This window comes from Leucopleurus acutus (assembly GCF_964270905.1).
Source record: "Leucopleurus acutus genome assembly, chromosome: 1".
In the NCBI taxonomy this organism is placed as follows: domain Eukaryota; kingdom Metazoa; phylum Chordata; class Mammalia; order Artiodactyla; family Delphinidae; genus Leucopleurus; species Leucopleurus acutus.
In genome coordinates this window covers 137445037-137471328 of record NC_139142.1, presented here as the reverse complement: position 1 = coordinate 137471328, position 26292 = coordinate 137445037, and the positions used below count along the sequence as shown (strand labels likewise).

At 50.7% G+C, this 26292-nt stretch overlaps 1 protein-coding gene across 1 annotated transcript in view; it reads left to right on the top strand.

Moving 5' to 3' along the window:
- The first annotated feature begins 1441 nt into the window (after nt 1–1441).
- ANP32A (acidic nuclear phosphoprotein 32 family member A) overlaps nt 1442–26292 on the top strand; it is a 39933-nt gene continuing 15082 nt past the window's right edge. Inside the window, exon 1 of the mRNA XM_082839739.1 lies at nt 1442–1558. Within this exon, the coding sequence (XP_082695865.1) occupies nt 1505–1558 (54 nt within the window). The 5' untranslated portion in view covers nt 1442–1504. The remainder of the gene's footprint in view (nt 1559–26292) is intronic.

Below are 26292 nucleotides of genomic sequence, written 5' to 3'. Positions count from 1 at the left end.
GAAGAACTACCTTGAAGTGCATGAGGAAAAGTGTAGACGTGTAGAAATAAAAGAATCAAAAAACAGTTGTGTGGAGATGTATCTGTCCTGTTGACAACAATCCCCGTGATTTGTTAACGGACATAGGCAGCCAACGCAGTACACAACACAGTCCTAGAACTGGCCATAAGTTGTTAACCAAGTGGGAATTAAGGCTTTAAGGTCTCTTACAACTAATGTGATTCAAAAAACCGAAAGCAAGCAAACCGTAAAACTTGGAGAAAGTGCTCCAAATAGAGCCTCTTTGGCAGCCCAGAATCAACCAAATGACTCAGGTGGACAATTAAAATAAACTGTGCGCCGTTTTCTTTCACTAGGTCTATAAAGCCCATAAATTATGTTCGGTCCAGAAAACCAGGAGTTACTAGCACCTTCCCTTTCCATTTTTTAAAATATTCAAAGTATTCAGCATCAATTCTTAGTCCATGGTCTTCACTCATTTATTGATTAAACAAAACCCCGGGTGCCTCTTGGTGATCACTCCTTCCAAGCTGACATGCAAACTGAAATGCCTCTCCATGGAGAGGGTCGAGACCGCAAGGCAAGTCATCCAGAAGTGGACGCATCTTGCTTTTTATTTACTTATGTATTCAAGGGTCTGCGATGGCCACGGCTGGACTACGACGAGGCGGGAGGCGAAGGGGCGCGCGGGCTGTGAGCCGCAGCCCGGGGGTGGGAACCCGTAGAGATGGGGGGCAGCAGCCACGCTCCACTAGCTCTGCCCGCTGGACCCAGAAAATGACCAGCCCCTCCCCCCACCGCACCCTTGACCCCTCCCCTCTTTCCAGGCCTTTCATCTGCCCGCCCGCCGGGCAGTCCGCGGCCCCCAGACCTCTCGCCGTCTGCCTCTTTCCACAACCCGGTCGTGCGGCGCGGTCAGGCCCGGGGCAACCCCACGAAGCCCTTGGCCCGGCGCGGACCCCGACCCCCTGCCCCTCCGGCCGCGCCCCTCCCTTTCGTATAACGCACCTGCGGCCCCGCCCCCGGCCAAACGCTGAGGCGGCGGCGGGCTGGCGAGGCCGGGCGGCTCGGCCCTCCAGGCACAGTCACCTTCCCTTCCCCCTACATTCCGCCCACCCCCCCTTGCTCAGCCGCCGAGCTGCCGCCGCGCTCCTCAGCCGCCCCGAAATCTAAAGGGGTCCGTCTCCGGCACCACAACCAAATGGCTGAGCCTCCCTGGCCGGCTGCGCAGCCCGCCCATTGGTCCCTTCCCCCCCGCCTCCGCCACCATTCGCTGTTGCCCGGAGACCCTCGGCGGCGATTGGCTAAGGCTGCTGCCACTCTTCCGGGCTGCCAATCCCGCCTCCACGGTGATCAGGTTAGTGTGCGCCGCGGGTGCTGGGGGCTCGAGAACCGAGCGGAGCTGGTTGAGCCTTCAAAGTCCTAAAACGCGCGGCCGTGGGTTCGGGGTTTATTGATTGAATTCCGCCGGCGCGGGAGCCTCTGCAGAGAGAGAGCGCGAGAGATGGACATGGACAAACGGATTCATTTAGAGCTGCGGAACAGGACGCCCTCTGATGTGAGCATTTGCCAAAAATATCTCTGTCGGTCCATTCTCCTACTTTGTGTGTGTGTGTGTGTGTGTGTGTGTGTGTGTGTGTGCGCGCGTTGGGGGGAGGCACTTTTTTTTGAGGGGGGCGCCCGGGAGATGTGGGTTTGGGGGTCGGACTGCAAATGAATTGCAAGGTTGGGGGGTTGCAGTGCCAGCCGAGCATGTTCTGGCTGCCGCCGCCGCTGCCCTTGGTGTGTGACTACCTGTGCGTGTGCTCCCGCGTGTGCGAGTGTGGGTGCGAGAGTGTGCACCCATCGGGGGCCGGCGGGCGCACGCGTTTGGGTCGGAGAGAATGAGGCAAAATAACCCTCTGAGCTCGCTGCTCCCGTGACTCCGTCTGAGGGAAAGATTAACAAGAGAGGAGGAGGAGAGGGGCTGCCTCCTGGATTTAACAACAAAAAAAGGGGGTTTTATATTTTATAAATGAATCCCCCCTTCCGCCCCCCTCCCGCGCCTTCCCCCTCCCTTTCTCTCTCGCTCGCTCGCTCGCTCGCTCGCACACACACAATAAGTTTTGGGCTTCGCGAGTCCGGTTTAGTTTCTGATAAATGTGGGCCGAGGCCCCTGGGGAGAGCGCGTGGGGAGGGGGCTGCAGTGGAGTTGGGAATGGCTCGAGTTTAAAGTGCGTCTTCATTTCTTTGCAGTGATGAGGCGAGAGACGGGGGAGCCATATTTGTAACTTTGTAGTGTTCGTGAACGCGCCCTTTCTCTCCCTCCCTCCCTTTCTCTGCCTCCCTTCCTCTCCTCCTCTTTCTCCCTCACTCTTTCCACCCCACCTTCGGGCCAGATGCTGATGTTTCTTCCTTTCCTTCCGAAGGGAGGATAAATTGGAAGACGGGGGGAGGGATTTTCGAACGTGCAAAGGCACAGATAATCCCCGCGCCTCCCCACCTCGCGCGATCGCTACTGCAAGTTACCCAAAGGCTATGTCCCGGTCCCCCCTCGCCCTTGCTCCTTCCGGCCTCCCTAAGATGCTAGGCTTTGAGCCCTGGCCGCCCCCCCCGGCCCCGACCCCCGGCCCGTCTTTCTCTAGGGTGGGCTCCTTGGCAGCCATTCGGCGCCCAGTTAATAAATGGGCCCGGGAAACTTTGTCAGGACGCGAGCTGCCCAGAGCTGGTGCCTGTGGTGGGTATTGGCTGGGTCCAGATTTATGCGGGCTTAGCAGACACGCAGCTCCGGGATGGGAGTTTGCCTTCCCGTCGCCGTTATTGATTGGGCAGTAGCGGGAGTACGGCCGGAGGAAACTTAAACCGATGGGAACTGGGAGGCTCGGGCAAAAGCCTACCCCCGAGGAGGGGAAAGGTGAGGGTGGGTTACTCGAACGCCCGTTTTTGTCTCCCTCTCGCTTTCAAACACTGTTTTATGTGTTGGAGGCTCAGCGGAGGAGACCCCGGGTCTGGGGCGGAGACGCTGGCTGACTCCTCTCGTGGCCCCTCCGGGGACCAGCGGAGCGCGGGCGGGAGGACCCCTCACCCCAGCCCTGTGGCCAGGGTTCCACAGAGTTGGGAGTTTGGGGTAGCACTGTGCGCTGACCTGTCGCCCCTCCAGCCCGTTAAAACCCGAATTCCTGGCGCAGGCAGGCCTTGCTTCCTCTTTTCTCTACTTCCTCCCCCAAACCTGAGTGAGACTTTTGAAAACAAGATCCTTTTTGTGCCCCCCCCCATCATAACGCAGCTGTGGACTGTAGACGTGCAATGCCTTATGGCGCGCAGGGCGGGGAGGGGGTGGCGGAGGGAGGGGAGGGGTTGCCCGCCGGAGGACGCTGGAGTTTCCGCGAACAATTTGCCGGCGGTTTGCCTTTCTCTGGCCGGTTTCATCCCAGCTTGGACCCCGAGCCAGAGGATTGGGGGGCTGGGTGTGGTGATGGGGGAGGGGGCCGGAGCCGCGGGCTCCCGCGTACTTTCCGGAAGCCCCCCGTGCGGAGGGGGAAGGGCGCCAAGTAGGGGGCCGGGGTCGCGGAGGGAGGGTGCGGAGGCGCGGTTCGCCCGGCCAACCCTATCGCCGCTGCTGGCCAACTGGGAGCGAGATCGAAAGCGGGTCGAACCGGCTCTTTAAACTTCCCGAGTGTGTGCTGGGGGAGGGGAGCGCGCCGCGCCGAACTGGGAGCGATTTCTCACGCTTACGCCCCCTCGCCTTCGAGTCTCCCGGCCCACACGCCTGCCCCCTACCTTGAGGCGGGGTGGGGCGCGGGTGGGGGTGGAGGGGGCACTTTCTGTCCGTTTGCGGAGGAGGGGGAGAAAGCTAGCTAATGAGGGACAAAAGGGGTGAGGGAGGAGAAACTCGGTTTTTTAAACGTTCTTAAGACAAATAGCTCCCAGAGAGCGCCCCCTGCACCCCTCCCTGCCGTGCTCCCCCCAGGGCCCCCACACACCCACCTTCGGAGCCTCTCCCAACTCTGATCCGGGGGCTGGTGGCCACGCCGCGACGCCGAAATAGGACAAGCAGCCATGTTTCCCGGGTCTCGCGCGGCCCGCCCCTCCCCTCCCCCATGGCGCGGCCGGCGCCGAGCGCGGGGCTCCTAATGCGGGCGCCGGGCTCCATGCGGCGCAGGGCGCGGGCTGGCGGCCGGGCGACCCGGCGGCCGGGCCTCGCGCGTGCGGGTCGGGGCGCGGGCGCGCCGGACTGGCCCCAGGGCGGGCCTTTTGGCTTCCCGAGCTGGTTTGGAGCTCGAGGTGTTTTATTTATTATTATTGTTTTTGTAACGGCCAGGCCTGCCGGAGGCCGAGCCCGAAGGGCGCCGAGGCGTTACTGGGGGGCAGGGGCGGCCGCCGGGGCCCTGCTCGCCTGTGGCACGACTGCCGGGCGCCGGGCTGCCATTTTGTCACCGTGGCTGTTGTCCCTGGGTGGGGGGGGCGCAGACTTGCGCCATCGCCCCGACGGCCCCGGACGTGGAGGCAGCAGGGGGAGCGGGCTCCGGGGACCCCCCAGTTGTGCTCTGGGCCCCGATGGGGGTCCCCGCCCCTTGCCAACGGCCTGAGGCTCTGCTGGAGCGTTGCGGCGGCCGTTGCTCCGGGAGGGCGACGATCCTCCCGGCGAGTGCTCCCCCCACCCCCCAGCGCGCTCCCTGCCTCCCCCGCCCCTCTTCTCGCCAGTATTTCGTCCTTCCTCCTGCAGGCGTTTTAGACGTAGTTCAATGTGGCCCTAAAGACGAACGGATCGCCCTGGTGTTTGCTCTTTCTGCGGAACTGATAGGAGGGTGGGGGGAGAAATTAAACATGAGGTTTCTTTTGTGGGGGGGGCGCACGCGACTCTAGCGGCCCTGACTGAAGCCGAGGACAGCAGCCGCTTAGCCGGGAGGGACGAGTTGATGCGTTGGGGAAACGCCCTCCGGGGCTGGGCTCTCCGGGAAGGTAGGTCGCGCTCGGTGTTTCAGGTGGGTGTTGCAGCGCCCTGCTGGCTGCTAGGGGAGGCCCCCTTGCTCTCTCTCTGCCCCTCCCCCTTTTATTTTTGCCCAGGGGAAGGCAGCCACAGTAGTAAATGTAACCCTAAACCGAAAAGATTAGGGAGTAAGGCGTTGCTTTTTAAAAAGTAAATGATGTCTTTTTTTTTCTAACTGCCTTTCTCTGGCTGTTGACTGTGAGCCAGGCAAGGCATCGCGTCGCCGGCATCTGTCTGAGACTTTTTAAAAGCTGATATCCATGCTGGTTAAGCACCTCACAGGTTAAACTCTGGTAGACGTCTGCATGGAGACTAGCTTTCATGGCAGTGCCCGGCCAAGACTGCTCAGGAAGCCAGGTTTAACTTTGACCTTTGGAATACGTCACATCATGTTTTCCAGACTGACTTACTGCCTAATTGGGTTCAAGTAGGCTGATATTAACTCCAGTTTATGCAAGCCTACCAGGGATCCAGAGGCAGAAAATTGAGCATGAGTTCCATATGGACATGGTCAGTTATGTTTTGGTACTGGATTGCTGCTGCTATGGTAGTTTTGAGCCTGAGGGCTTCACGGGGGAGCTGGGTAGTAGAACCACACAGGCCTAAGTGTAAATTCCTCGTGTCACAGAGGTAAGATAAGTTAACCTGGCCTGCCCCTGTGATCTCAGGCCGGTTAACTTAACCTACCTCTTTGATCCTTGGTTTCCTCACCTGTAAAATGGGAATAATCCAATTTAATGAGTCAGTGACAAAACTGGCTTGATCTGGCCCTCAGGTGCTCAGTATGTGATAGTGTTATTCTCAGAGAGATAGGGGGGTGTGATGCAGCACAACTTTGGGCATTTCTAGGGTTTAGAGAACAACAATAACAATAGCTGATGCTTGTATAGCACCCATGCTATGCCTGGTACAGTTTTAAGTGGATTACACATATCAGTTAATTTAGTCCCCACAGCAGCACTAGGAGGCAGGTACTATTATAATCCTTATATTAACACAGGAAATCAAGGCATAAAGGTGTTATCACAGCCAATCTGCATACTCAACCTCTATACTCCCTCCCCTGAAGTACCCTTACTTATAAGAGACTGTGGGGAAGAGCTTTTTCTTCCTTGGCTTTGAAATATTGCCACCTTGTGAGAGAGAAGACTGGACAGCCTCCTGGTTGAAGATACTGAGGTGGGTGGTCAGGATCAGAGGCTCTCTGGCTTGTCGGTTTTAAGGGGGAGGCCGTACATACACTTCCCTAGTTTGGGTTAGCACATCACATCTGGTTAGAATCTGGCCTTTTAGGTGTTGGGGGACACATTTTGAGGAATGAGAAGTTAAGCAGGAGCCACTCAGGCAGTGGTGTGTGTGGGATCGTGCGTGTAATGCATTTCTCACTTTTATTATCAGACAAAAAGCTGAACAGAATTGGCATGTCCTTGGTTTCCAGGACCTAGTTTACTAATAACACTTCATGGATCATCTCACTTAATCCCCCAACAACCCCTTAAGGATAGGCCAAGCAGGGTGACATCCTCTGTTGTGAGGGTGAATCATCCAGGCTGAGAGAGTAGGTCAAACAGCTGGTAAGCAGCAGAGTTGGGTTCTCCTCCCACTGTAAAACCGGAGGTCCTTAGACAGTAAGGACTTTGAAAATTGTATAGTCTGTTGGGTCCCAAACGTGTCCCATCACCAGAATCATGCGGGCGCATGTAGAATGCAGATTCCTGGCTCCACCCCTGGACATTGGTTTAGCACGGGCATTGCCAAATTTTGGGTGAACTGCCTGTTTTTGTATCACGAGCTAAGAATGATTTGTACATGTAAACACTGCAATCAGTTTGATGATGTGGAACACTGAATCCCAGTTAAGGGAAATGTTGTCTCCCTTCCCCTCCTGCAAAGAATTATACTTGTCTCCTTGGACTTTTATTAGGAAAAAAATTGTGCTCATTATATGTTTTGAATTTTATCAATAAAACAATTGTGGAAATTTGTTTCTTTTTCATTATAAAAGTGCCTATGTAGTATTGTTAGTTTTGCCTTTAGGTAAAGTTTACTATCTTGCCCCTTACAGAAAAAGTTCGGTAATCCCTAGTTTAATAGATTGTGGGGAAGGACCTTGGGATCTCAGTTTTTAAATTTTTTTAATTATTAAATTTTTTTATTAAGTGTGTAAGAAGCCTTTCTTCTGGGTGGTACCTTAGGCGTCTTTCCAAGTCCTTTGACATGTGCCTTTTTTTTGTTGTTTTTGTTTTTGTGGTACACGGGCCTCTCACTGTTGTGGCCTCTCCCGTTGCGGAGCACAGGCTCCGGACGCGCAGGCTCAGTGGCCATGGCTCATGGGCCCAGCCGCTCCGCGGCATGTGGGATCTTCCCGGACCGGGGCATGAACCTGTGTCCCCTGCATCAGCAGGCAGACTCTCAACCACTGCGCCACCAGGGAAGCCCTGTGCCTTTTATCTAGTTGATGTCTGTTGGAAATCAGCCTCAATCCATGAACATCCATAAGAAGAGAAATCATACTTGTTGCTGGTGTAAAATTGAGCATCCCTTCTATCCAGAAGTTATTCTGTGTAACCAACCGAAATTCTTCATCTTGCATATTCAGGATATTTCAAAAGGTTTTTGCATACCTTGTAGTTAAATGGTTACCCTTAAGTTTTAGATGTCTTCTCAGAGCTGGAGAAAAGGAGCTTTGAACTGCAACGGTTTGAGCTTTGAGGTCTGGAAGGTGCAGCAGCTGTGTACCTGGTGGCTGACATCAGAACTTCAGAGCACAGATCACTGGAAAGCACAGATAATCCTAGAATCTCTAGTTTGGGCCTGCTGCTCTTCCACCGTGCATGTTGCCTGGGGAACGTACTAGCAGCAAAGTGGCTTTGAGTTCCAGAGCCCTTCTTTCTACCTCTCTAGCCTCTTGTGCCTGAGCTAATAAGCGGAAGGAGTGGATAGAAAATTGGCCAGGCCACGGGAGGAGGCGATAAATCCAAGAGGGTGAATCCCAGTCCCCGTAACTGTGGCCTGTACTTTAAGGACAGCAAACTGCAGACCCAGTGCCCTCTCTGGGCTGCTGCTGCACCACCAGCCTCTCAAGGTAATACAGGCACCTTGATTGAGCTTTGGGGGCTGGTCGTCTAGAGCTTCATTTTATATTAATTTTACCACATTGAAATAAAAAACCTCAGGCCTGTTGGGGATGTTTTATGGAGATTGTGTAGGATGCTCATCAGATGTCTCGTTACCACGGTGCCTGCCCTCTACTCTGGTGTATCACTTAGGAAAGGAGCAGAGAGCTTGTTGCTGAGTGGTCATGAGCCCTGGTCGAATGAGCTTGGCTGAGTTGTTGAGCCTGAATTATGACTTGGTGAAGAGGAGGCTCATTACTCTGGTGTCCAGAGGGGGTACTCCCTTACAGATGTTCGCTACCATGCCCTCCCAGGCAACACACACATTTTGACCTGTCCACCACCTCTAGCTAGTGCTCTAGTCTCCTAGGAAGTACCCTCCCCCAGTCCCCCATCACCACTTCCTTCCTCCCACAAGCAAAGTAGAGAAATAGTGACCTGAGTCTGAATCTTATATTACATTGAAATATAATTATATGACAAATGATAAATACCCAACAATGATGTTTTCATTAAAGAGATGGAGTCTGGCAGGGATGGAGACTTGTGAAGGCATCTGTTATTCCGAACTTTTCATTTAATAAAATGGGTTAAAGCTAGATGAACAAAGCTGCCGTTGGCCTGGGCCCCCTTCCCAGACATGGAAGCAGCCTCTCTGCATAGAACCAGTTGTCCTGATGACATTTGTTAACAGGAAGCCTATAAAACGAGATAAGATGTCTTTGTTCACTGGCACTGGGCCCCATGGAGTGCCTCCTGGGCCACACCCTGAAACCCCTGTGTTTTCACTCAAATTTATTTTGTTTCAGCTTCACAGATGCCCTGGTGCACACATCTGTTGCCGCCTTTTACCAAAACTTGCTCCAGGTGGCAGATCTAAAAGATGAGTTTACTTAACCCCACGATCACTTACTCTAATGTGGATTAAAGTCTGGGTTATCTTTCCCAGGGGGATTTGCGTTTGGAGATTCCAGTTTGGTGAGGAAATTACCAGAGAGCTATTAGAGACTTGGGTGCTCTTCCCAGCCTTGCTATTAACTAACTTGGACAGTTGTTTGGCCTCTTTGGGCCTCTGTTTTCTCCACTCTAAAATGGGAGTGTTGAGTGAGATCAGTGGCTTTCAAACTTTTTGTTCCTATACTAAGAAATATGTTTTAAAACACTACCCAGTATGTATATATTGATACATACAGAGGTTATCTGAAAAACTGACAGTACGCTCCCTTACTGGGAATAAAACACTTTTATATTCATTAAAAAAAAATGCTGGCTTTGACCCATAAATTGATTTCATTACTTGTTAATGTTGGAAAGACATTAAAAGATGAATATTAATGCTCGTTCCTTCACACTCAAATGTTTTGTGGTTTGATTTGGAGGAATGCGGGAATGCCATTTGCAGCTTTGTGAAATCTCTCCGCCGAGGGTCAGTAGTAATTCCTCCTGCTTTGAAGCCATCTCATCTTGGGTCCTATGTTCTCAAGCTGCTCTCCTAGCCCTTTCCCAACCCAGGCCTTCTCACAGCATTATGGAATCATTATCCTAAATTCCTGCCTGGATGGATGCCTTCCAAGTCTCCTGGTTGTGCCAGCAGCCCTCCGCCAAGCATGTTCCTCCACCCACTTCTCTCTACCCTCACTGCCCCCCCGCTTTGTCTTTGTAAAATGACAATGTAATAGTGCCTACCACACAGTCTGGCACAAAGTACGGGCTCGATAAACATTAGATGTCATTGTTATTATGGTCTGTTCCTAGACACCACAGTTGGCATTCACTTAAAAAAAAAAGTTTACATTATCAACAGACACATTATATCAAAAAGTAACATTTGTTTCAGTGGGGAAAGAGGTTAGAAGCTAGAGATTCAAACTTGCCAGTTGTTTTTCCCCACAAGCAATTCAACAGTAAATGTGTTGTTTCTCCATCTAATGAGTGTAGCTCTAGCATCTAAACATCATGGAACAGCCCCAGCACTGGATTCTAAATAGGTAGTTTCTGCTGAGGGTAATAACATGACTCTCCCTTTTCCTGGGCAACACCTGGTCACTACCTAAAGCGAGTAATTCAGACTCCTCAAACTGCCCACCAACCCTCCACCCCCTCCCTCCCAGCCAACGACCTTCCCCTCACAGAGAAAATGGAAACTTCCTGGTTTCCTAAGAAATTCCTAGACCAAACCTGTGCCCAGCTCAGCTTTCCTTTGGGTCTTACCTGTGCCTGCCTTTCAGTTACCTTTTTCCTCCTGGGCACCTAGCTACTCTCCTTTGGATCCTTCTCAAGCTTGGGGGGTTTCTCCCATCTTAAAGCAGACAGGAAATGTCCCTTGATCTCCTATCTCACTCTAGCAACTGGCCATCTCTCCCCTTTTACATTCAAACTTCCTGAATTGTCTAACCACCTTCTCCCTTCCCTCACTTCTCTCACATCTCAGCCTCCGCAGCTTCCTAAACAGCTCCCCAAATCCCAGCAGCCCTCACTGTCTTTTACATGACTCCTCAGCGGCAGTACTGTATCCCCACCCTTGACCTTCATGAGATATGTTCCCCATTACCTCCCCCTTTCTCCAGTATTTCCCCTACGGCTGTGGCCACTCCTCAGTTTCTGCGGTTCTTTGGCCCTCCTCTCTGCAGCTGTGAAGTATCGGACTCAGTGAAGCCCAGGCCCTGAGCTCTCTCTTGTTCTGTGTTCCCTCCCCACAAAATCTTGTTCTTCCTCACTGACAGCTGCAGGTACTTTGTGGTGCCTGGGGTCTGACGTTTACTGTTAACATCTCCGGCCTGACCTCTTGACTGAGCTCAGGACGCACCTAGTGTCTCCCCCCGAGCGTCCCCAGAGCACCCCACATTCAGCATGTCCAGTGGGAACCCATGGCCTCTGCAACCTCCTCCATCCTCCCCACATGCACACATGTGATCTTTCCATCACAAATCCTGTCAGTTGAAAATATCATCCAGCCGATTTCCCCTGCACAAAGCCCCCTTGAAGCCATGCTTCAAACTTGTTAGAATGATCTTACCAAAATGCAAGTGTAATCATGTCACCCTGTACTTAAAATACACCATTGTCCTTAGGATAAAGCCCAAAAGCCTTAATAAGACCAACAAGAGTCCTGTGTGGTCTGCCTCTTACTCTCATCTTTCTCCTCACCCCCCTTTCCCACTGCGCTGGCCTCACTACCGTTTACGCTCTCAAATCTACTCCTCTCTGGAGCTGCCACCATTACTTCCCTAGCATCTAATCATCTTTATGATCTCCTTCATCCAATATCCCTCCTCAGCCCTAGGTCTTCTTTTGTTCTAAAACTCTTACAGAAATTTCCTTCAAAGAGCTTCAGTTTGTAATTAGACATTCCTGCGTGTGTTTGAAATGGCATCTCTGTCCCCATGTAGCCGGTAGGCTGCGTGATCGATGGAACCTGTTTGGGCTCAGCAGTGCACTTGGCACGTGCCAGGCATTGTAGAAGTATTGGTTGAGTGAAGGAGCCATGGTCCTTGTACGTTCTTGTCATTTTCATCACCCACGGTCTGGTGAGCCAAAGCACGAAGCCACTGAAACAAAGCATCCGAAACACCACTGTGGTTTGGTGTCCTCAGCTTTCCCAGGGTCAGTGTGAGCTCCTGCCTCTGGGTGGCTGATTCACACCTTCTCAGCCTAGTGGTCTTCACGTTTTTCTGGGTTTTATATCCCGTGTCGGTAAAAAATTTGAACCTGAGCCCTGGCCCCGGTGTGTCTCCCTTTAGTTAGGAATTATTCACATACACTGCCTATAAATATGTACATTGTAAAACCACCAAAAAATTAAAATTTAAGAGGTTAAGTTAAAAAATATTAAAAGTCCGAGGGTTTACTTCCTGCGGCCCCATGGATTGTCTGGGGGTGATCCACTTAGGAGACCACTCCTCCAGTCAGTTGCTTTTTTTTTTTGAATTTTTGAATTTTATTTTACTTATTTTTTATACAGCAGGTCCTTATTAATTATCTATTTTATACATATTAGTGTATATATGTCAATCCCAGTCTCCCACCACCACCACCCCCACCGCCACTTACCCCGCTTGGTGTCCATACGTTTGTTCTCTACATCTGTGTCTCTGTTTCTGCCTTGCAAACTGGTTTGTCAGTACCATTTTTCTAGGTTCCACATATATGCGTTAATATACGATATTTATTTTTCTCTTTCTGACTTCACTCTGTATGACAGTCTCTAGATCCATCCACATCTCTACAAATGACCCAGTTTCGTTCCTTTTTATGGCTGAGTAATATTCCATTTTGTGTGTGTGTGTGTGTGTGTGTGTGTACACATATATATATGTGTGTGTATATATATATATACACACATACCACATCTTCTTTATCCATTTGTCTGTCGATGGGCATTTAGGTTGCTTCCATGACCTGGCTATTGTGAATAGTGCTGCAGTGAACATTGGGGTGCATGTGTCTTTTTGAATTATGGTTTTCTCTCAGTATATGCCCAATAGTGGGATTGCTGGGTCATATGGTAATTCTGTTTTTAGTTTTTTAAGGAACCTCCATACTGTTCTCCATAGTGGCTGTGTCAGTTTACATTCCCACCAACAGTGCAAGAGGGTCCCCTTTTCTCTACACCCTCTCCAGCATTTGTTGTTTGTAGATTTTCTGATGATGCCCATTCTAACTGGTGTGAGGTGATACCTCATTGTAGTTTTGATTTGCATTTCTCTAATAATTGGTGATGTTGAGCAGCTTTTCATGTGCTTCTTGGCCATCTGTATGTCTTCTTTGGAGAAATGTCTATTTAGGTCTTCTGCCCATTTTTGGATTGGGTTGTTTGTTTTTTTAATATTGAGCCAGTCAGTTGCTTATTTTATTTTTAATTTGGTTACGAAAGTTCACGGCATACAAGAAATGCCTGTGTCTTATTAAGTGCCCTTTCCTTATTAAGATCTTCCTCGCCCTGGTGTTGATGGTTAGGAGTGGAGAGCATTCTTAGCCCTTCTTTGATAAGCAGGGAAGATCCAGTGGTCTGCCTGAGCTCCCCAGCAAATCAAGCGTCTGTTGCCCCATGTCAGCTGGGTGCTGCCTGGTCAGGCTGTGTGCACAGACCCTCCTAAGTTCCCTCAGGTCGTCCCTTGGGGTCCAGTAAAGCCAACTCCTGGGCTGCTCCTGAAGATGCTTGGAATAGCCCAGAAGCACCTGAGATGAGAGGATTCCATCAGCCATAGACTTCAGCTGGTCATTGCAGCGGGGGGAGGAGACTTTCTCCTGCTTATCCCTCAGGCTGGATATAAATCAAAGGCAGGATGTGTGCGGGCCAGAGGGAAACCTGGAGGAGAGAAGCCTGCCGGTGTTCCCGTGTTTTTGTGGGGCACCATCAGCAAGGTTGTGCCAGGACTCTGCAGTCAGAAGTGCCCAGAAGGTCTGGATCGGTGGATTCTGCCGCCTCCTGCAGAAGGCGTGAGTGAGTGAGAGAGATCCTGAGTGAGTGGGGGCTGCGGGGGAGCACAGCCCTTATAGTAAATTTAAAGGGGTGAATTGTAGATTTCTTCAGGGGCGTGCATCATGAGGAGAGACCCATCCCACGTAATATAACCAGCTTTCCCCTGAGCTGTTGGCCTCACCAACAGGCCCAAATGGTGTGGCTGTGGAGGGGAGGGTGAGGGGAGCTCACTTTCACTGACACGGGCTGTGTGCATAGCCTCCAGGATGATGCACGGGGCTTTAGGAACGCTCTGTAAGTATCCGTGTAGCACGTAGAGTTCATTGAATCTAGTTACTTATGTCCTGGGCTGGGGGCAAGGGATATGAACACGGGGGAGCGGGTTACAGAAAGCTGGTACTTACTGCCTGTTTCTGTGGTGGAGCTGGGGAGGCATATATATATATATGTATATATATATATATATATATATATATATATATATGTATATATATGTATATATATGTATATGTATATGTATAAACACAGCACATAGGCAGGAGGAAAGGTGTGTGGTTGGTAAGGCAGATTTCAAGCCCAGCTGTGTATCAGAACCACCAGGGGAGCATTTTGAGAAATTCCCAGGCTCTACCCAACTCCCGAGTCAGTCTCCCAGGGTGGTGCCCAGTCTGTGTATTTTTAGAATGCTCTAAAGGGGTTCTCTAAAGCAAAGTTGGAAGCCGCCACATTGAGGCGGGGTGCAGAACTTCACAGCGGGTAGGAAGAAGTAAGCTAAGCGGATGTAAGAGAGAGGAAAATGGAGCAAGGAAAACAGGAGATTGGAAAGGATGCAGGATTTAAGCTGCTGAGGTGCTGGGACCCGGTCCTTGGCCTGCTCACTGTATCCCCCCGCCAGCCCCACCCTCCACGGCCACACACATTTCACACGTGCCCAGATTCCTGCTCATCACACTTGTGAGTTTTCATTTACTTGTATCTCATGAGGCTGCTGAGTGCTAAGTGGGATTTATTGAGCAAGGCTGGACTTGGTCCATCCTTGATCTCCAGGGAACTGAGGCCAGTGGGCATTTTGTGAAAAGGAGGGGACCAAAGGGCCAAGCAGTCAGATGTACTGGGCTGCGCCAGGGACTGCTGAGCCCTGTGGGTGGAGGATATCTAGTAGGGTACGTTTTTAAGCCTCAGTTGCCTCATCTGTAAAATGGTGACTAACACTAACACCTGCTTCCCAGGGGCTGTTGTCAGGACTGAAAGAAATAAGGTTCATGCCAGGTGTGTGTTGTGGACAGCCCCTGAAGATAAGTAGATTCTAACCAGCCTGGGCTTGATTGAGCTGCTGGAATGAGGGGGAGCCAGCCCGGCTAAAGAAGGCCCTTGCTCAGTGTCTGAGCTTGTGTGTGGTGGGAATACTTCTTGGGAGAGCTGTCTTTGCCTGCCTCAGAAGGAGACCTCACTTGGAGCTGCTCAAGCAGGTGGGCGAGGGCAGGACGGGTCCCAAGCAAGGGACAGAGCCCCCAGTTTCTTGTTGAGGTGGGGCTGGAGCTATGTCAGCCAAGCTGCAGACATCCCCTGCCCCAGGGCCTCCCTTCCCATCGTGGGGTAGGGGTTAGAGGCTCTCTACCTGGCATGCTCTGTGCCAGCAGCCCCTCCTTCCTCTCAACTTCCCTCCTGGCTACAGAATTCTGGGTCTGCCCCACTCAGGCCTTTATCTTTCATCCAAACAGCTCCTGAGAGGTCTCCTCCAGGAAGTCTTCCTTGACTCACTGGAGGAAGGGGAGCAAATTATGTCCATCCCAGGTGATGTCAAGATGTAAAGTCCCCAGGATTTCTAGGTCATGCAGCAGTGTTCTCCTCTCCACTAATTCTGGGATCACCTCCTTAGGGTGTGCATGGTGGCCCCTCTCTCCTTGGATTAGTCAGTGTCCCTTTATTCCCCCCTGCCGGAGGGCAGCGCTGACAGTTTGCAGAGCCCAGCACAGCTCCCCTGTAGCTGGGTGCATCAGGAAGGCGCTGTGATGATGTCATGTGGCCTCCAGCCTCCCGCCTGGCTGCCAGTGGGAAGGATCTGTCTGTTCTGGCACAGGGGCCTGTTCCATATGGAGGGCCAGGAACAGGCCATTGCAGTCACTCGGGGCGTTCCTTGTACTGCTGCACGTCTCCCTTTCCCCGTGGAGATTCGGGTGTACCCCGGTGCAGCCCAGGGAGAGTGGGCAGGCGTGGACTTGAGTAAAGCTCCACAGCTGTCTGGGAGGCCTGAAGAAGCCTCTGCAGAGGTTGGCCTGCTGCCATGATGAGTGGTTCTCCTCTGAGCCCCCATCTAGTTTGCAACTCCGTTGCAGACATGCCTTTGTGAGTCTCGGTTAAGAGAGCTGGTGTGTCTGTACGTTGAGGTGTGGTCTGGGAGTCTGGGGAGGCTTCTAGGGTAGGGCCCTCCGGGGGCTGCTGTGTGGGGTGAGGTAGAGCAGCCAATCTGGGAGGAGAAATGGAATGATGGCTTCTTAAAAGCGAGGGGGACTTGGTTCAGGGCAGACAGTTGGCCTCTGTAGACACTCAGGAATCTTCCCTCAGATCCCGTGGCCAGTGTGGTCATTGTCAGGAGTGGACACCCAGGAGGGTCAGATGTGAGAGTGAAAAAGCACCTCTGAACTTGACCTGTGACCTTAGACTCCAGCGAGGTCTGAATCCCTGTTTGAGGTGCCCACTGTGCTGGAAACCAGACTCGTATTGGGCACATGGCTTGCCAGCCCCAGGAGGCTTATTATGTCCATAGATGTCCCTGATGATGAGCAGCGCTGGCCAGCTAGTGCCTGATGGTAGCCAGAGTTGTGAGGGTGATTTCTGAAGATAGAAAATACTGTGGAGGGTCATTCGTTTCCACATATTGATTGAATGCCCGCCCTGTGCCAGGTCCTTTCCTGAACATTCCGGATACAGCAGTGAACAGGACAAGAACATTATCTGGGCTGCCCAGGTGGGGCTTCCATTCCGTCGAGGGAGCCCATCAATAAGTTAAGCAAAGGCATGACAGCTGGTGTGATAGGTCCCACGAAGACAGATAAAGCTGTGTTAAAGGGGATAGGTGACCCAGGAAGGCTTCTCTGACACGGTGGCATTTGAGCAGAGGCTCGAGTAGCCTACGCTGGACTTGTGGCCCCCCTGAGCCAGCAACTTAGAACGTCTGATTTGGAAGCACCTACGAATCATCTTGCTGAGGAGCAAGCTGAGGCCCAGCGAGGTTAAGATGAGAATTCATGAGCTAATGACATGATACAAAAGAGTGACAAACTATAACTGGCCAGTACTCTCTACTCTCAACCTTATGCCTCTCCCCAGACCAGCTGACCCTCTGCCTTTTCGTCCCATAATGTCTTTTATCACCCTCTTGAGGCTCGCACTTTAAAAGATTGGTACTTCCAAATTGCGTTCGTTAACAATAGTAGATTTATCTTCTCATTTGTGGCTGGTGTGTTGGGGGTTGGGGAGCAGGAACACATCTGTAACTGCCAGTCAGCCCCCCAGGCACGGCCTCACCGCTGGGAGCTGGTTATGTTCCTGTCTCGGCAGAGATGCGGCCCGGTTTGGGTAACGACAGGCTCTTGCCTCCTTTCACGGTGGGATTTCTATCCATCCTTCTGAAATAGCAGAGTTTCTTGAAGGACGCCTGTTGGTACTCTTTGGATTCCATCTGGATCTTTCAGGCCCTCCCCACCTGGTTTGGGGGGGCCAAGCGCCTTTGAGTGGGCAAGGGGGACGCTGCCAGAGCCGAACTCAGAGGCCCTGGAGCTTATTTTAGGGAGAGAAACCCACAGTTAAGTCAGATCACAAATCCAGCCATGACCCACCCTCTCCCAAGGACCGGGATGAGCCTTAATTGGCTGATAGTTTTCATCTAGAAGCAGGCGTCTTGCATGAATATGAAAGGAGCTTCTGGTGAAGTAAGACTTCATTAATCAGCCTGCTAGGAGCCTGGCTTCCCAGTATGATGGGGGCTGGGTAATTTGATGCCTCCTGTTCTGCTCTGAGCTTCTAAAGGAAAGGCACTAGATTTTCATCTCTTTGCTAAGTATTGAGAGAAAGTAGTATCTTTTGTATGTGTTTTGTTTGTTTTTAACTGTTGTGGTGTCTGGCACATGGGTACTCATTTGTTCTTATTTAATCTATACAGAAACACTACAAAATGAATGGGATTATTCCCACTTTAGCAGATGAGGGAAGTGAGGCTCAGAAAGCTAGTGAACTAGCTCAAGGTCACATAGTACTGAGGAGCTATGCTGGGTGCAAAGCCAGGTCGTTGGCTTCAGAGCAATGCGTGGAACCTTGCATCTTAACTTTGACCTCTTGCCTCCTCTCAGCCACTTTTGGGGCTGCTGTTAATATGGAAATACTCTACACTCCTGACTTCCATTTCTTTCTTTTCTCTGCTGCATTTGTTCCCCCAGGAAAGCAAAACAGATGATGCCAGAATTTCAAATTTTTTTAAGTGTATTATTGTGAAATAGAACACATTTAAAAGTAAACAAAACAAATGTGAGGTTCAGTGATTTTTCTCCTTCAGGTTTTTTTTTTTTAAATGATTTAAATGATTATTTTACACTGTCAGGGAAATCCCAACAAAATCAACTTTATCCTTGCCTTTCTGTGCCAGGGTCTTTAATAAATATGTGTCTGGGTTTCCACTGACAACTCGGATGTACTTCAAACATGAGGGCTTGTGCACACAAATGAGAAATATACCCAGGATACCTCACAGTACGAAAGAGTGTTTGGAAGGTGGGAGAAGGCCAAATCATTCTCCAATAAAAGTGGGCTAAGACATAATTAGGGGCTTGGGTGCTGCCTCAAAAACTAATAGTGCATTCCAATCTTTTGTAAGGAAAGTGTTGTGAACGGGCATGGCAGTGAGCGTCATGTGTTTTGCCTAGAACACCTTGCTGCCCTTGCCATCAGTAAGACCCCTTCTGGGACAGGAGTTAGGCTTATCCCTTGTTGAGTACCTGCTCTGAGCCTTGCTTCGTGTTAGGTACTTAGCAAGCATTACGTTTTGATCCTTTAGAACGCCCCCTACAGTGCAGGTCTGGCCACCCTGTTACCAGACAGGGAAACAAGCCCACAGAGGTCAGGTGGCCTTCAAGGCACACTGAACTTGCCCGTGTGCTGTAGCAGTCCCTTCTGCTTGTCTATCCCAGACTGAACACTCTGGGGACAGAAGGCAAGGATACCTTTATCGTTGGCGCCTGGTGCAGTGCCTAGCATTTGGTAGGTTCTAAGTAGTATTATTGAACGGATGGAGGCGAGGTAACTTGTTCACACAGGTACAGTGGTGAGCCCATTAGATTCTAGAACTCCCAGTCTCTACGACTGCTGCCCCGCAGGTCAGAAGTGGTGTCTGATTCCAGGTCTTTGGTTAATAAGCTGGGTGAATGCAAAATGACATATGTGCCAGCTTATCTGTATTGCAACATTATAGCAAAAGATTGGAAGTAACTCAAATACTCATCAAATAAGGGACTGGTTAAGAAAAACGATGGCACATCCACACGATGGAACACAATGCAAATAAGAAACAAGGACGGTTTTTTGCATACTGTATATTACACGAACTTCATGAAAAAAGGCAAGGCAAAGATCAATGTATAATATGTTAATTTGGTATAAAAGAGAGAAAAATAAGATTCTTCTTTTTTTTTTTGGCTGTGTGTTGGGTCTTCGCTGCTGTGCGCGGGCTTTCTCTAGTTGCAGTGAGCGGGGGCTACTCTTCCTTGCAGTGCGCAGGCTTCTCATTGCGGTGGCTTCTCTTGTTGCAGAGCAGGGGCTCTAAGGCGCGTGGGCTTCAGTAGTTGTGGCACGCAGGCTCAGTAGTTGTGGCACACGGGCTTAGTTGCTCTGTGGGATCTTCCCAGACCAGAGCTCGAACCCGTGTCCCCTGCATTGGCAGGCGGATTCTTAACCACTGCGCCACCAGGGAAGCCCGAAAAATAAGATTCTGAATTTGTTTGTGTATGTATAAACAAACTCTGGAAGGATTTTTAATGGGTGGAGTAGTTACTGGAGAGGACGAGAAGGAGAATTAACTGTATATGTTGAGAATGATTGTGTTACTTATTCAAAAAATTAAAAAGAAGAAAGTAACAGAAGTGGCTTTGAACTAGCTAGTCTATGTATCTGGGCTTCAGTCTCCCCATCTGTAGTGAGGTGATTGGATTAGATCAAGGCTTCATGTGGATGGCATGATGTATATATATTGTGTATCTCTGGTTTTCATGGGCTTTTCCAGGAGCTGCTGACCCTGTCCTAGGATGGTCTGCGGACCCTTCTTTCGTTGGTGGCCTGGACTTGGATCAGCTCAGGCTGCTGGAGAAAGACTGGGGTGATGCAGAGAGCCAGGAGCCTTCTGCAGAGGGGTCGGGCCCAGTTCCTGTCCCCATTCCTGGGACTTTATCCTCTGAACACCCTGCCCTGATGTGACTCAGTTGGTTCTTCCCCTAAATGAAGGATTACAGAGAAGAGAGACTGTTCCAGGGCATTCTGGCAAAGTGCTCCAGTTTAATAGGAAGAAAGAAAAATGGCAGCATGTTTTCCCAGGTTATTTTTAATGCTTTTCAGTTCAGCAAACATTTATTGTGAGCTAAGTGCAAGGCGGTATGGGGGAATCAGCTGCATAACACCTCCTCTCTGCTCTCTGGGGTGCCAAGTTTTGGGTATGAAACTTGCTCGTAAAATTCCTCCCTGTACCCTCCAGGACAGCACGGTTTACCTCGTCCAGTCCCACAGAGATTTGTGGGATCGGTAGGGATTCTTCTCTCCATTTTACAGATGAGGAAATTAAGTCTCAGTGAAGTCTTGCCCAAAGCCACACAGTTCCTAAGTGGTAAAGGCTGGAACCAAACCACATTTTCTGACTACTTCTCATGCACCCAAACGCTCATAAGCAAAACCTTCTGCCATAGGATATTCCCCAGGGGTGTAGCCGAGGGCCGTTTCTACTGGGAAACATTGGGTGAGCACAGTCCTGGGTAAAGCTCCTTTTTTCCTCTAAGGACAGGCAAGAGAAATCTCAGGCTTATGGTCAGGTCTTGGGTCTTACCCCCTTTGCTGTGGTCCAAACAATTCTGACTTCCACTGCTTGTGAAACCCATCACCCTGCCACCAGTTAGGTGCAGAATGTCCCATGGGTGTGCACGAGTGCGTGTGACAGACAGCGCCTTCTCCCCACCCCTTTCTCACTCCACCACTTCCTTTCCTTCCCTTCCACAAATTCCGTTACCACCACCTGTCATCCTAGCTGTTCCCCCAAAAGGACCAAGCATGCTCCCTGCTCAGGGTCTTTGCCCTGGCTGTGCCCTCTGCCCTCTTCACTTGGCTTCAAGTCCCCACTGAAAGCTCAGCTTGGATCGGCCTTCCCTGGAACGCTTTGTAAAGTCCTCTCTCGTCATGATCTCTTTTCTTTCCCCTTTTTCCCTTTGTAGCAATTATATAGGTTGTATATAGACATATACACTTATTGGCTATTATCTCACTCCTCCACTAGGTTGTAAACCCGTGGGCTAGGCACCCAGTTTTGGTCTCTGCTGTTTGGTCACTGCCTAGCACAGGTGCCCAGCATCTGACAGATACTCTGTTGATATTGTTGAATGAGTAAATCGGGCCTGTGGCCTAAACACGTAATGCTTCTTTAAAGAGGAAAGAATCAATCATAGCGTTTTAAGAGGTGAAAAGACCCGAGGCTCATCTCTTATGCAGGACTTCATCATACAATATTATTAATTTATTTAATAATTGTTCAGTGTTGTTTATATGTACGGTTCTTTGCAGACGGTCACTGAGCAGTCTCCAGTGCGTATGCTTACTGGGACAGGGGGATCACTGATTTTCTTAGAACAGGCCATTCTTTCGTGGGACAGCTGTAAAGATTTAAGCACCCTCTTATGTTTTACGCTGGGCCGAAAACTACCTATTTGTAATTCCTGCACACTGATCTTAGCTCTTGGGCTGCTGGAGAGCACAGAATAAATGTACTTTTATTTGCATACGACTCTCCTTCAAATAGTTGGAGAGAGAGAGCTATCATGAGTCACCGCCACCTCTGGCCTAAACATTACTAGTTCCTTCCATTGTTCTTCTAGTGTCATGGTTTTCAGAAGCCTTCCCACCCTTGTCACCCTCTTCAAGTTTGTTCTGCTTCAGGTGTTGGAGTTTCTGGTTTGGTCCCATCAGAACAGAGTGTTCTGGGACGGCCTTGTCTGTGTTGGCCACCTTGGCGGGGACCTCCTTTATGAGCTTCTGATGAAGACTAAAATCTCTAGGCTCTTTTTTTTTTACATCGTCTCTATTTATCTAGCCCCTCGCTGACTCTTCAAGAATCATGAAGGTTTTTGTTTTGTCTTCGTTTTTAGCATTTTAAGATTAAAGCAGCTGTAAATCTGTGAACAGCAATGAATTCAACCTGTACTATATTTTAAAAAACAGTAAATATACGTAAAGCTCTATCACCAAGATGTAGGTGAAGAGGGTGGAACTATGGAAGTAATGAAAAACCCACAGAGCCTTTAAGTTTCTCCTTTCTGCCCTCTTTTTGACTGCCTGTGTCCTTTTCCCAGTGTCCATCTGTCCCCCCCGCCCTCCGTGTTCCATCCCTCTCCCCTCCTTCCAGCAGCCCCTCACCTCTACTTCCTTCCTTGCTCTCCTTCCATTGCCTCCTGTTTTCCCCCTTCTAGCTAGTAGCATATGGAACTAACAGTACTCCTTAGCATTTCCTGCACTTCCATCACCAATACTTTTACCATAAGCACTTAATTTCCAGACGAAGGCAGGCTGCACATGTCACATTTCTCTAAGGGAGGAAGAGATTAAATTCCTTCATACGTGTGACCCTCGGCTAATTTGTTTTGCGGTCTTGGAGAGAAAAAACTTTCAGTCCCCAGCTTTAGGTTCTTTTGCATGATTGGTTCCCTTTTCTGCCCACATCAGCGGTTTCCGATTGGTGGTTGGACACGAGGGCTTCAGTGCCACGGTGTTCGCTTGGCTTCTGTCATTGCCAATGTGGCTGTCATTTTGGTAGAGGTGGCAGGGAAGGAGGCCAAGGTCGAGGGTTTCTTCTCTGAGTCCACTTAGCCCTCCCTGGCCTCTTCTGCCCTGCCAGCCCTCCTGGGGTACATGGAGAGGCAGGCAGGGGTCGGGGAGGAGGGCTGGGTTCAGGCCTGGGGCTCTTTTCCTAACAGCTGTTTTCTTTCTCCTACTCCGTTTCCTCTTGCTTCAAGGAGTTCACCATGGAGAGGCCTGTGTCTTTGGGGTGCGGGCCCTAAGTTAAGAGGATTAAGAAATGGCCCAAGGTTTGGTTCCATAAAGGGCTAACTGTGTGACCTTGGGTGAGTCACGGTGTTGGTTTCCACCTGGCTTTGTTAGTCGCCTGAGGAGCTGGACTGGATCCAGTGGTTCCCTAGAGTTACGATGAGGGATCCTCTAGTTCTCTGAAGCACTTTTCTAAAGCCAACTGGAAATTTGGCAGGGGCCCATACGAGGGCTGTGGGGAGTGTCTCAGCCCGAGTCTGAAGGCAATGGTGTCTTCTTAGATGGGCTGTGCTGTTCGCCTGGGCTGGGTAGGGGCTATGAACCGCTGGCCTGTGGATCTCTGTGTGGTGAAGCTGAGGAAATGAATTAACTTCTGTTTTGCAGACCATTCTTCCACTTGGTCCCTGGCGAGTGGGTAGCTGTCACCACCCACACCAGACCCAGGGCAGAGACCCTGGGCTGTGTCCTCTTTTCAGACCCTGCTGACTCGAGGACTCTGGTGGGATTTCCACAAGTGGTCCCAGCCCAGCTGGGCTCAAATCCCTGAAATTGATTTCAGGAACCCAAATTAGCCACATCAGTGCAGCTGGGATGGGGGGAGGGGGCCAGGAAGCCATTTTTGTATCATTTTGTTAATTTGCCCGCAGGTGGAGTTAGTGGAGTGCTTTGCTTCCAAAAGTGAATAAGGGGTCAGAGCCATTGCCTTCCCCCGCTCCATCCTTTCCTCTTGAGTGACCTGGTCCAGTTTGACCACTTAGCCAGCCCCTCTGGGCAGGGCACCAGCAGGGGACACCAAGACCTCAGACCATAGCAAGGCTGTGTTTGGAGGGGAGACCACAGGACGAAAGACTGCCAGGCATCCTGTGACCGAGCCATGGTTCTCTGAGGGCCCTGGTAGGCGGACAGGGATGGTTTCCAGGGGGTGGGATCCAGTTGTCTGTGGATTCAATGAGGTGATGCCTGGGGAAGCACTTCGTAAACTGTAACGTGGGGAAGAAATGCCAGGTGGTGTCACTGTGTTTGCTGCCAATCAGGGAGGCTGGCAGAGGGGTGAGGCAGGGACAAACTTGAACAGAGGCACAGGGTTTTAGTCAGGGGACATTGATGGTCGGGGGGCTGGGAATTCTCCCCTGGATTTGGCACTTGACTCCCTTGGCCATTAGAGGCTTCTGGACAAGGAGTGATGGGCCATGACGTGGCATGATCAAAACAGCATTTTGGGAAGGTTGCCCAGGATGTACCCCCTCTGCTCTCTGGGCCTTCCTCTTCACTCTCCGCAGGGCTCTTCTGTCGCATGGGGCCAGTGCTGTGGCTCTTGGATCATCATGGATGGTGCGGTTTTTTATGAACCCCAGGATTGCACAGCAGGCAGTAGGACCCCATGTGTTGAGATACCTGCTCCAAGCTGTCCTATAAGGTGGCAGGCATCAGATGGGGCAATGCCAGACTCCAACATTCGGAACCCAAAACCTTGAGCCCTGGGGGCTGTTTTTATGATCCCGGTGTGTTTTAAGAGACTACATGATTGATTTTTGCATTTCAGTAATTATCCGGGATAATTGCCCGGCGGCCCAGATTTCCTTTTTGGCGTCCCTCAACGCGATGAATCCTGGGCTCTTCTGGCCCATAAAATCTCCCACCTCCTTTTGGGGAACAATGATTGAGTTTGGATGTGGGGCAGGACTAAAAGTGGGTGGACCCACAGAATTTTGAAACTAGAAGGGATCTCGTGTCTGTCTGTCCAGTGTGCGGATTCGGGGACTGTAGAAGCCCAGAGAGTGTGGATGTGACTCCCCCCCCCACCCCGGGGCACATCACAGTTAGTGGCAAAGTGAGCCCAGAGTCCAGGTCATCAGACTGCCTGACGAACATCCTTTGCACCAAACCTCCGTGCTTCTCGTCCCTTTTCCTTCCCCTGGTCACCATTCAAACACTGCCTGCTGGGACTGCACCTTCCCTGGGCTCTGCTTCCAACTCCTGCTTCTCACACCTTCCAGTACCCGCTGAAGGTAGCAAGGGACACAGCCAGTTAGAAGATGCAGCCTGCTAGATATTCGCTTGATCATGTCATTCACCAGTTCCAAAACCCTCATCTCTCCCTGTCCCCACTTTTCTTTCTCTCTCTCTCTCTCCCTCTCTCTCTCTCTCTCTCTCTCTCTCTCTCTCTCTCTCTCTCTCTCTCTCTCTCTCTCTCTCTCTCTCTCTCTCTCACACACACACACACACACACACACACACACACACACACACACACACACACACACACACACACACACACACACACACACACACACACACACACACACAGTAAAGTCAGACCCAGCTTGACTCCTCCCCACTTCCTTTCCCGCAGACAGCATTCCGGGCCTGTTTTCTCCGGCTCTGGGAATTGTTCACCTGCTGTTAAGTCAGGCAGGGCTAGGGCAGGGCTGAGCAATCAGGGAAGGCTTCCTGCAGGAGATGGAACTGACAAGTCCTTGAAGTGGAGTAGAATCTAGACTGGCTGGAAGAGAGGAGTGAGGTTCAAGGGGAGGAAAGCAAAGGCATAACATTTGCTTTCCAGCTCTGCCAGGCTTCACTAGCTAAGCAGGTCCATCTGATAAGCCCAAAGCCCAGCTCCTATACCAGTTGTGCCAGTCCTGGGGTTACTGCCCTGAGTCTGTTCTTCTGGCCGGAGAAGCATCTGCAGTGGCACCAGCTCCTCTGTCTTTGGCGAGGCAGAAACCAAGTCCTCCCCAAGCTTGGGGCAGGAGGTAGGAAGCAGGTTCCAGGCCGCGAGGGAGCCAGTCACAGGGTTTATGTTAATGTGGGCCCTCCCCCAGCCGGCGCTTAGCCTATTACCCAGGCCCTGCCGACAGCTTAATTACCGCCGCAGCAAGCCTCGGCCTGCCTTCCATGGTTCCCTAAAATAATAAGGATGGCGTCACCGACTTCCCGCGCCATGTGCTCCCACCCGTGCCTTCAGAGCTCTATTGTAGGAAACAAACAAAATCCAGAGACCCAGATGCTTTTTTCTTAGAGAGATTTTTTTGTTTGTTTTTGTTTGTTTGTTTGTTTTAAAGTAAGGTGGGACTCTGCCCCTTAGTTAAGATTTTAAAAGATCTTTAAGAGGTATGGAGACCTGAGTCTTAGCTACCACTGAGGCTGCAGAACAGCCTCCTATTAGCAGAAACACGAAAACTACGTGGTTGATTCCCCGGTCTTCCACCGGGGACTGATTTCTGATCAGAGCAGCGGCGTGGTGTGGCGTGGCAGGAGAATCACGCAGCTTGGGGTTCCTGGGCTCTTGGCCAACTCTGGACCTTGCTTCTTCCTCTAGAAAAAGAGAGCTAAACTAGACCAGCATTTTGCAAACTGTGGGTCACATTTTTTTTAAAAAATTATTTTTTAACGTAATAGAAAAGAGTAATTGTAACAGGGTAAGTTTTGTTTCAGTGTGTATGCCTATACACACACAAAAACGTGTGCTAAGCCAAGGTGTTAATGTATTTTTTATTGTG